At 41.6% G+C, this 11,745-nt stretch overlaps 1 protein-coding gene across 1 annotated transcript; it reads left to right on the plus strand.

Annotated features, from left to right (window-relative positions):
- Positions 1 to 703: 703 nt before the first annotated feature.
- Positions 704 to 6,266, plus strand: socs4 (suppressor of cytokine signaling 4). The gene is made up of 2 exons (XM_037697706.1): positions 704 to 758; positions 5,069 to 6,266. The coding sequence occupies exon 2, from the start codon at positions 5,088 to 5,090 to the stop codon at positions 6,264 to 6,266; it is 1,179 nt and encodes a 392-aa protein (XP_037553634.1). The 5' UTR covers positions 704 to 758; positions 5,069 to 5,087.
- Positions 6,267 to 11,745: the final 5,479 nt, after the last annotated feature.

An 11,745-nucleotide genomic window follows, 5' to 3' on the forward strand; every position in this document is an offset into this window, starting at 1 on the left:
TGTTTGCTAAAAATAGAGAAATGGCAAATAAAAACTAAAAACTAAAAGTAGCATAAGAAGACAAAATCAGAGAAGTCTCTCTGATGTCATCAGATTCTTCTGCAGCATATTTTTGATGGAACTGAAAAGATTTCCATGTAGTTCCATGGAAAAATAAGCAGAACATTTGGAGTATGAATGACTAAAATAGCACAAAGTATAAAAAGAAGTATTTATATTGAGAAAAACAAAGCAGGAACATTCAAACAGGAAAGCATTGGTGTGAGTTCTGATTGAGCATTCACACAAACTAAATGACAGAACCTGATCGGACTATAAGAAATTCCTTTAAGTTCATCTTTCCTACCGAAGTTGGACAACTCGAGCAAAGAGACTTCACTTTGTGTACAAAAATGACCTTTCTGGTTTGATTATGTTCTTTTTTTGGACATGGGATTTGTCAATAAATGTGTAAAGGGAGTAGAGGACAGAGTAGAGGTCTCCCTGCCATTAATCTGAGACTGCCCTCCCCACCGGCACCCCCACCCGTCCTGTTTCTGTCCACTCAACCCCACTCCACCTCCATTCATTCAGACCCAGCCCTGGCTGAGAGGAAACGGCTGCTCCCTCAGGGAACCCAGCATCATCACGATAAAGGAAGCAGACCAGTCTGCCGTCTGTTCGAGGACACAAAGCTGCAGGCGGGTCACCTCCACCCTCTGAAGGGCAGACATCAGCTGGAGGTGAAATGGAGCGCTGCTTCTGACACTGCTTGGAAGGTAAGATCACCCCTTTAATGAAACTTTACAGAGTTAGTAGCAGGAAGTGCTAAAAGACAGTTGTGTGTGATTAAAGCACGACTGCAGACTGATTCATGAGGCTTTGGAAACAATTAGGCTTTCCAGCCCACGAATCAACTTGGAGGAAAATAAACTTATCTAAGTGAACAGAAAGGTGTGTAGTTTTGTGAGACAATAAAAATGATCTGAAGACCTATAGGAGAAAGAGATAAAATAAGTCTACAAGTTTTGGATTAAATAGTTAAAGCGTACTCGTGTTTACATAAAGTAAGATTTTTGTTTTTAGATTTGCTTTTATGAATTGAAACACCTCAAGTATCTTTTTATGTGCTGTCTACAATAAGTATGTGTGGCACATTCAGCAAGACAGAAGATCTAACTGTTTGTAGTGAAGAAAAAATGGGTTTATAGTTACTGACGTTTTATGAATTTATTGTCATAAATGTGCACTAATGTTACAAATTTAATAGACTGGCATTGCACAAATAAACTATTTTTAAAAATCATGTTAAGAAGTGATGGAGTCACAACAGTTTTGAGTGATTCTGTTAGATCTTCTGAGATGTTTTCATCTGTTAGTGCTCAAAGAATTCACCAGAAGTTATGTTCAATATCTGGAAATACTCTGATTTAAAGTTATTTCTCTGTTTGCTCAGGCTGATCAGCCGTGGCTGCCGTTATACTTCCATCAGTTCAAGATGAACGTGATGATTGAGTTTCTTTAAAATCTGCCCAGTGGTTCACGAGATATTTCGCTAACAGAAGCACGTGCACACACGCAGACAGACACAAGCACTGCCTGCCTCGTGCCTTTTGTCAGCGGGAAGTAATAACGTCTTTTAATTGTTTCTGCTGCTCCAAGAAGTTGTCTCTGGGCCGTGGTGACAAAGATCATGGTAACTCAGCTACTTTTGTCATTTTCAGCTTCACCTCGTCATAAAATTATGAATTAAAATAAATTACAAGTTGTATAATTAATAAAAAAAGCTCATGTTTCTTTAAGATCACGCCAACACAAATTCCAAATCTGTATGACATTTTTGTATGGAGATGAAAACTCTGATGATTGTTTATTTAATTTAATTTACTTTATTAACATATTATTTTATTTTATTTTTGAAGTAATTTTATTCCATAAGGAAAACAATTTTTCCAAGAGGCTGGAGATTAATCTTCTTGTCCAGTTCTTTACTGGCTTGAACATGAACCGAGACACTGACAGTTCTTTGTGTCTACTGGCGAGTTAATTTCAACGATGTGGGCGATCTAACAAGTTGAGTCAGGTCCTCTGAGTGCATTCTTCTTTGTTGACATGTTTCGCCTCAGTGACCTATTGTTGCCAACCTGTACATGGAGGAGGCAGTAAAGAGAGCGGGACACCACCGACTCACTGGATCAGGTATGTTGAGGAGTTTCAGAGAAACTGAGACGTTTATTTTCTAAACACAACGTCCCAGTGGCTTTTAAACCCCAAAATACATTAAAGACTGGTTCATCCCAAAGATCCAGTCCCCCGGCACAAACAGAGTAATGTTGTGTATGCTGTTCAGTGTCAGGAGGGTGATCAGTCTTACATCGGGGAAACTAAACAGCCACTGGCCAAAAGGATGGACCAGCACAGAAGATCAACATCATCAGGCCAGGACTCTGAGGTCTACACTCATCTCCAGGCCAGCGGTCACTCTTTCAGGGATGAAGATGTTCACATCCTGGACAGAGAGGAACGATGGTTTGAGAGAGGAGTAAAGGAGGCCATCTTTGTGAAAAGAAATCGTCCATCATTAAACAGGGGTGGAGGCGTCCGGGTTCAACTGTCCCCCTCTTACAATGCTGTGATTGCTAGTATCACTCAGCCCTCTGTGAACAGTAAACAGCCATCAGTGTGCTAATGATCCATTGTTAGGCTGATGGTCCTTCTTGAGCATGTGATCAGCTGGTTTTGGTTGTCAGCAGCAAAACTGGTTGATCCACTCTGAGAAGGTGCTATTTAAGAGACTGAGCTGAATACAGCACCTCAGACTGAAGTTTGTTGGATGAAAGACGAAACGTTTCAACAAGAAGAATCTGTGCAGAGCACCTGATTTAACCTCGTTAGAGTTCTCCCCTGTGTTTGTCTCCTCAACTCCTGCTCCTCCTCCTCTCACCTGCTCCTCATCGTCTCCCCAGGTGTTTGTTATTTTTCCCTCGTTAGTGTCCTGTTACAGTCTCTTGTCTTCACTTCCTCGTCCTGGCATTAAGCTGTAAAGCTGAGTCCTGTTTGCGTCCTCCGTGTATTCCCAGACATTTCCTTGTGTGTCATCTGTCACGTCAGGTTTTTTGCTTTGTTTAATATTAATAATGTTTAATAATGTTTGATTTGTTTTTTTCTATTTTTACTCCTGAGCTATTCTCAGAGTTTTTCCGACTGCAATTTTGGGTTCTAAACTGTTCACCAAAAATATGATACTTTGTCTGGTTTTATTGAATCTTTTTATGCTTCTTGTACATCAAATATAATGAAATTAAACCTTTTTATACACAGTCATTGAAAAACACAATGAAAACTATGAAAATGATGCACATGAGTCATTATGTTCTGATGGTACAGACTCTTTACACTGCTTGAATGATTTTATTGTTCTTTACAAAATATTTCTGTATTTATGCTTCAATTAAATAGAATAAATTGCTACATATAAATTTATATAAAAACTGGTATTTTTATAGTTTACTCAAGCACATGACTAAACTTCTACTGTTTTTGCATTTTGTATTAACATCTGTCATTTCTTTTTATTGCAGTTTTATGTTTTGCCAGTTAAAGTCTGTATGAATCATAAACGTAAAGAAATACTGGACACATTACAGAAACCAGCAGTTGAAAGTGGAGTGGTCCCACAGGGTGGTCCCAGTACAAGATTTAAGTCCTGCCACCACCATTCAAATGAACAGAACATTGCCCTTATTGCAATTCTCTGAGAATTTTCTAGCATAGTTTCTATTTTCTAGTATGTTTAGTTATAACTGGTTAATTCATGCTTGAAGGCAGTTGCAGCTTCAAATCTCAACAAGTGAAGGCAGGGACTCTCATCATCATCATCACTTTTGTTGTCCCCTTAGGGAAAATTTCCTTGCAGCAAGGTGGCGAGAATATTAAAACATACATAACAATCACACCACAAAATTGGCAAACAATAATTAAAGAAAAAGTCCATGTACAAATATCAATAAAACAGGCTGAACGACAACATCAAGCCCGGTTACATTTACAGTTTATCTGAACAATGGCCTGGCTGATAAAAAAGTTTTTCCATTTATTTGTTCTTGATTTGGGCTGCCTGAATCTCTTCCCAGATGGAAGGAGCTCAAAGTCGTCATGGAGAGGGTGATTTGGAGAGTTAATAACGTGTTCTGCCTTTTGTAGGACTCTCTTTAAAAGAGTGGCTTTTAAATCAGGCAATCTAACTCCTATAATTTTGCCTGCTACTTTTACAATTTGTTGCATCCTGTTCTTGTCTCCTGTTGATAGACACCAAACCAGGTGAAACCACCTGGTTTGGTGCCACCAAACCACCAAACCACTCCAAACTTATTCAATTTGCGGAGGAAGTGAAGTCTTTAATGAGCTTTTTTGTTAACCTTATCTGTGCTTTCACTGAATGTCAGCTTCTTGTCAGTGACAACTCCCAGATATTTATTGGATGAAACACTCTCCACAGCTTCATTTTTTATGAGAACTGAACGTGCTGGACTGGACTTATTTCTAAAATCTATACACATATCTTTGGTTTTCGAGACATTTAATTTCAGATAGGAATTATCACACCACATAATAAAATCCTCCACTACCTGGCCAGGTGAGTCATCCTCTCTCCGTAACAGGCTGACAATGACAGTGTCATCTGCAAATTTCAGAATGTGTCTGTTCATGTACAGACTCCTGCAATCATTGGTGTACAGGATGTACAGCAGGGGAGAAAGAACGCAGCCTTGAGGAAAACCAGTAGAAGAAAATGTCTCATATGACATAGAACTATTTACCCTGACACACTGAGATCTATCAACAAGGAAATCTAAAATCCATCCAGCAACACTAGGACACGGTGTCTCTCGCCCTTCTGCTGCCCTTGGGTCAAAAAACCCCAACAAGACTTAGCTGATGATTTCTGATGGGTTACTGTGACCCAATGGTAGCAGGAGGGCTAGTACAAAATACACGTTGATGATATAAAAGTTTTGTCTGCACGTGTAGTTTTATACTACGGTGTACTGGCACACCAAATGAAGCTTGACTCTGAAATGTTTTGCAGAGAAAGAAGAGAAGCAGACATGTCTGAGAAGAAGACCCGGGGAACAGACACTCGTCCCAAATCTGGCCTCCGCAGCTGGAGCGCAGACAGCTACAACTGGCGAGGGAAGAAGCGCTCCCGAAGCTCTCGCAACGGGTCAAGTCCTGGAGACCTGGAAGCAAACGGTTTGGAGGAGCTGGGTGTGCGCTCGACGTCATGTTCAAGGCGACGTCGAGAGAGGAAGTGCAGCTGCAGCGCTCTTGGGGAAGCCCTGACGGCTGCGGACTTCGATGGGGTCTGCCGCAAGGCCTTGTCCCGGCGCTCCCTGCGACAGAAGTTCCAGGATGCTGTGGGTCAGTGTTTGCCTCTGCGCTCTCACCATCATCACCATTATCACCACACACCTGGCTCCTCAGGGCCTTTCTCCGTGCTCTTCTGGTCCAAACGTAAGATCCACGTCTCAGAGCTCATGCAGGACAAGTGTCCATTCTCACCCAAGTCTGAACTGGCCAAATGTTGGCACCTTATAAAGAATCAAGTTACTCCTCCGAGCACCCTGAAAGACATGGAGGCTCCTTTGAAGCCCAGCATCTCCTCCTCTAACTCCCTGCTACAAACGCCCATCTCCTGGGAGGACATCTGCTGCTCAGCAGGACCTGGAAGCACCACCCTGGAGGACTGGGACCCTTCGTGTCATTGTGGGGATGCAGAGGGCAGCTGTGATCACACTGACTACATCCTGGTCCCTGACCTCCTCCAGATCAACAACAGTCCGTGCTACTGGGGTGTGTTGAACCGTTTTGAGGCTGAAGAGCTGCTGGAGGGTCAGCCGGAGGGAACGTTTCTTCTCCGAGACTCTGCCCAGGATGAGTTTCTGTTCTCGGTCAGCTTTCGGCGCTACAGCCGCTCCCTGCACGCACGCATCGAGCAGAATGGAAAGCGTTTCAGCTTTGACGTGCGTGACCCATGCATGTACCGGGACCCGAGCGTGACAGGACTCCTGAGACACTACAGCGACCCGGCCACCTGCCTCTTCTTTGAGCCTCTGCTCTCCAGGCCATTGCCAAGGACCTTTCCCTTCTCCCTTCAGCATCTGTGCAGGGCTCTGATCTGCAGCTGCACCACGTACCAGGGCATGGACCGACTGCCACTGCCCCCCCAGCTCAGGGAATACCTCAGACAGTACCACATCAAGTGTGAGGGGGCCTGCGCCCTGTGAACATCTAATATAAACATTTCTTAGAGAAACGACAATGTATCATGATCACAAAGAAGACGGGAACAGTTTAAACTTTATGCCTTGTCTGTCAGTATGCAGCTTAGCATACCTTAATGGAGTGTATCACCTTTCATGATGGAATTGAAACTGATCATATGTTGAAAAATGGAAGAGTTTTAGTCAAACCTCAAAAACGAGGTGACATCTCATACAGCATGTTCTGTTAGAGCCAAACGTATGTGTAGTGAATGACTCTCAGCTACTACCACGTCAATCTTCAAGTTCAAGTACAAGAATCTTTATTATCCCCAAGAGGCTTTTTGTTTCACAGTCAGTAGACACACAAAACATCCATACTAGACAAGACATTAAGACATTAAAATAACAATACAGAAATCATCATTGTTCGGCGAGAAGCCTGCTTTGGGCAGCAGATACCTGCATCCAGATGGAAGCAACCTGAACTCACCATGAAGTGGATGATCAGGATCTGCCAGAATCGGCCTGGCCTTGTTCACTGACCTTGCCTTGTGTAGGTCAGTGATGTTTTACAGGGCTATGCCAGCAGTTCTGCTGCACATCCTGACAATCCCTGAGAGTTTGTTCATGTTTTTACACATTAAAAGTCCTACCCAACAGACGAAGTTGAAAGTGTTAATAGAGACACAATAAAACATGAATAAAACATTCTCATAAAAGTATAAACAACATTAAAATCACAGAGCTTCTGATAAAATACATTCTTTGATGGGCCATCTTACAAAGTGAGTTCACATGGGGGTCAAAGATCAGTTTATCATCAAGAACAGTTCCCAGATATTTATATTGTTGCACCACCTCAACAGCTTCACTCTTGATGACCACAGGAGCCAGTGACGGCTGGTGGTATTTTCTCCAGGGTGGGCTATAACTCCAAAATAGACACATATGTACATACATACATAAATACATACATACGTACATACATATACATACATATATATATATATAGATATACATATATACATACACATATATATATATATATATACACACACACACACACACATATATATCCATCCATCCATCCATTTTCTTTACCCGCTTATTCCATTTTGGGTCACGGGGGTCGCTGGTGCCCATGTCCAGCAATCACTGTGCGAGGGGCGGGGGACACCCTGGACGGGTCGCAAGTCCATCACAGGGACACACAGAGACAAACGAGACAAACAACCATTCACTCTCTCACTCACACCTAGGGACAATTTAGAGTTACCAATCAGCCTAACATGCAAGTTTTTGGACTGTGGGAGGAAACCGGAGTCCCCGGAGAAAACCCACGCATGCACGGAGAGAACATGCAAACTCCACCCAGAAAGGCCCCTGGACCGGGGTTTGAACCAGGGACCTGCTCGCTGGGAGGCAGCAGCTCTACCAGTTGCGCCACCGTGCTGCCCACACACACACACACACACACACACACACACACACACACACACACACACACACACACACACACACACACACATATATATATATATATATATATATACACATACACACACACACACATATATGGCTTATTTTTCATTATCCAAATCAATACAAATTCAGGAGTTCAGAAATAGTAGAACAATGCCATCAGAGACATTTAGTATAGAGAAGTATTAATGTTTGATAAATATTTTTTCTATAAGTACATTCAAATAACTGTTAGCAATAGCACTGATTTAGCCCAGATCCCAATACAATAACCTGGAGGCTAGCGCTAGCATGCTAGCTCCCAAAACAAACAAACAAACTCACCAGTTCCAACTTTTAGAATACACAGTCAGCTGAAGGTTTTTTTCACAAACAGAGATATCTAAAAGTTGAGAGACATATCAGTCAGAAATGGCAACATGGGCGTTAGATAAAGAGCTTTCAACGGCTTAAAGCCTATCTACAACATAGCCTGGATATGAGTGTCACCACACGATCTGTTTCGGGACCAAAACAAAAATAATCTGTTCCGTGACCGGAAGCACGATCTGTACCATGTGCCCGTATTCTGGGCGCAGGAGTAGTGCGCCCAGAATCTTCCTATCTCTTGAATTGGAAGGGGAGCTACTGCGCATGTACAATATTTAACGAGAGTCTATGGGCAAAGATTTTAACCCCCTCAGGGCGGTAAAACATCACTAATCAGACAATGTTTTTGAAATAAACAACTTTACTCATCATTAACTATAAAATATTTATCTTACACAACTAAAATATATATACATATATTTTGGAATATTTTTATTTGATTATTTCTTTTTATTTAATTTTTTATGTCTTCAACGTAATATGGTGAGTGACGTGAGTGGTGGGGCGGCACCCTAGCGCCCCTTACTGGCCAGCCACCACTGACAGGGGCAGCAACTGAAGAGCCTTTGCTAAAATCTGTGACCATCTTTTTGTCTTAGAAACATTTAACTTTTAAAAGGAAGACTCACACCATTCAGTGAAGTCCTCGACCACAGGCCCGGGGTCTGGGTCATCAGTGCTGAGAAGAGACAGGCTGACAGAGTCATCAACAAGATGTGATGCTGTGGAAACTGGTACTTCTTTACATTTGACTGAGTGGGTCAAGTCATCTTTATTTATAGAGCACAAAAACTGTTACCAAAGTGCTTTTGTGTTTTCTAAGGTCAGTTGGCTGGGGTGGCCATCTTGAATTGGATTGACTGCTAAAGTTAAGCAGCTGTAGATGTGCACCCAATGATTACTTTGAGAGTTTCATTAAAATCTGTCCAGTGGTTCATGAGATTGTTTTGCTAACAGACACAAAAACATGCACCAGCACAGGCAAAAACAATCAAGCCCACCTTTTGCATGTCAGTGGCAAGAAATAAATATGATCTTCTAATGAGCTGCTCAAACTGCAAACCTACAACTTACATTAGTGTGATGGGTCACACATACATACAGTCGCACATTAAAATCACAATCGCTGTTATAAGAAACCTAACTATCCATTTATTCTCTGTCTCACATAATCAGTCAATAGAAATCAATCTGGGTAGGAGAAAAGCAAAAAATGTAGACAAAATTATTACAATTACCTTTTGTCTTTTTTTTTTTCTCCAGAGAAGCATGAACTTCATTCTGCTCTGCAGCCACAAGATGGCAGCACAACTGCAACAACTACATTGTAGTAAAAATATTTGCTTCTCCATTCTTTGTTTATTATTTTAATTTTTATTTAACCCTTATTATTACGGGTAGTCTCACTGAGTCATGGGGACGCATAAGAGAGTCCTGTTATTCTGCCTCCTCCTCACATCCTTCACAAGCCCATCCTGAAATAAAACTGACGTTTGTGCCTCAAACCATCTCAGATTCAGTTTTAGTAAATCTATTTATAGCCAGCTGGAAAAGCCTTGTACTGGAAATGATTAATGTTGTTTACACCTCAGTAAAAACACAAACTAATAAACAACATTCACACTGCCTCTGTCCTGTGATTGTTTCATAGATTTCTGTTATGGGTGGACTGTTTTAAATCACACCTGCTTCACCCACACCAGTCATAGACAAGTTAATGACGGGGAAATGATGCTGGAAACAATTCATCTCACATGGACGTCTCTAAATGCCACCAGTGGAAAGAGACACGTTTGGTGGATTTGACATTTCACTTCTGCGTTGTTCAGTTTTTGTCCGAGTGGGAAAATGTCCTGCCGTGACTAAAATATGAATAAAATATTAGTCATGTATCTTTAGGTTATGAAGACAGTATTTGATGCAGATTATACTACATGTTTAGATAAAGTGATAGTTTAGATCGGTGGCACGGTGGTGCAGTTGGTAGAGCTGTCGGCTCTCAGCAAGAAGGTTGCTGGATTGAATCCTGATTGGGGCCTTTCTGGGTGGAGTTTGCATGTTCTCTCTGTGCATGCGTGAGTTTTCTCCGGGTGCTCCAGTTTCCTCCCACAGACCAAAAACACTAGTCTGATTGGTAACTCTAAATTGTCTCTAGGTGTGAGTGAGAGAGTGAATGGTTGTTTGTCTCTTTGTGTCCCTGTGATGGACTGGAGACCAGTCCAAGGTGTCCCCCGCCCCTCGCACAGTGACTGCTGGATATGGGCACCAGTGACCCCCAGGACCTGAACAGGAAGAAGCAGGATGATGGATGGATAGTTAAGATCATATGTGTCAAACTCAAGGCCCAGGGGCCAAATGTGGCCCTTGGTGACATCTTATCTGGCCCCCAAGATGTTATTTCAAACGTGAAATACTTTTTTCACTTGAAATGTTTTCAGTAATCTTTGATTATGATGTCAAAAGAAAAAACAGAGAACGTCAAATGAGACCAATCAAACTCTTGTTGAGAAACCTGTGACGAAGAAAAGATGTTGAGTATCTAACTTGAGTTAATGTAGATTCTGAAACTGGCCCTTAGTTTGAAAAAGGTTTGCATTTTGTCCCCCTTCTGTAAGTGGGTTTGACACCCCTGGTTTAGATCTTTTGAAGCGGGGTTCTGTGGAAACTTACTTGTTGCAGCTCTTTGGATGATCTCAGTTTGGTAGAAATGGTTTAATCCTGACCCAAATGGGAAGGTAGCAGGAATTACAGATCAAAGCAGTTTCTGTCGTCCTCAAACAACTCGAGTCACAAATATTTCAGTGATACATGTCAATAATATTTTATAAGACTTTACATCACGTTACATGTTTATTGTTCCCATGACGGAGCAGATAAACGGTGTCCAGAGGACCTGACTGAACTTGGTTGGATCTTTCTACCTGAATGACTGAACAAGAATCAGGAGGTTTTGAACCACTCTGGCCATGACTGCCTCAGATTAGTCAGTGGGGGAGAGGGTGGACTCCAGAACCATCTGAGCACCATCAAACTGGTTGACCCACTATGAGAAGGTGCTGTTTATAAGACTGATTTTGTTGTGGCTCCTTGGACTGATGAAGTCTTTTGGATGAACGAGGAAACCTTTCAACAAAAAGAAACCGTCCAGAGGACCAGACTGAACTTTGTTGGACAGAGAAGTATGTTAAACACATTATAATATTTCACATTATTTCATAATGATCGCAAACAACAGTCAACATTATAATCGTGTTCACACCTGTTATAATTCAATAAAACAAACCACTAATGAGTTGGTTTTTTTTTATTTCTTAAAAGCATAGAAAAAATAAAGGTAAACATTAGCCCGACCGTAGCTGGCTCTGAGTCCAAGGACGGTGAAGGTGTGAAAATATCCGACATTATTCAAGTTTTCAAGATTTCTTTAAGGGATTTAAACATTTGATAAGGTCATTTGAAAAATCTAAGCAAATCTGTTCTTGTTTTTCGTATTTTACTTTATTTTATATTGTTTCAAACTGCTTTTTATGTTGTTTATTGCTGTTTATTATATGTTGTCTGTCTAAAACAGGTCTCTCTTGAAAACGGGGGATTCTACCATGTGACTTTTAGGAGTGCTCAGCCCCAGGACTGACAATAGCTCTTGGCT

Source organism: Nematolebias whitei, chromosome 2 (assembly GCF_014905685.2).
Source record: "Nematolebias whitei isolate Nwh7 chromosome 2, NemWhi1, whole genome shotgun sequence".
NCBI classification, from domain to species: domain Eukaryota; kingdom Metazoa; phylum Chordata; class Actinopteri; order Cyprinodontiformes; family Rivulidae; genus Nematolebias; species Nematolebias whitei.

Excerpts from the sequence above, each read along its gene's own strand:
- socs4 (XM_037697706.1), top strand. The coding sequence starts at position 5,088 with ATGTCTGAGAAGAAGACCCGGGGAACAGACACTCGTCCCAAATCTGGC.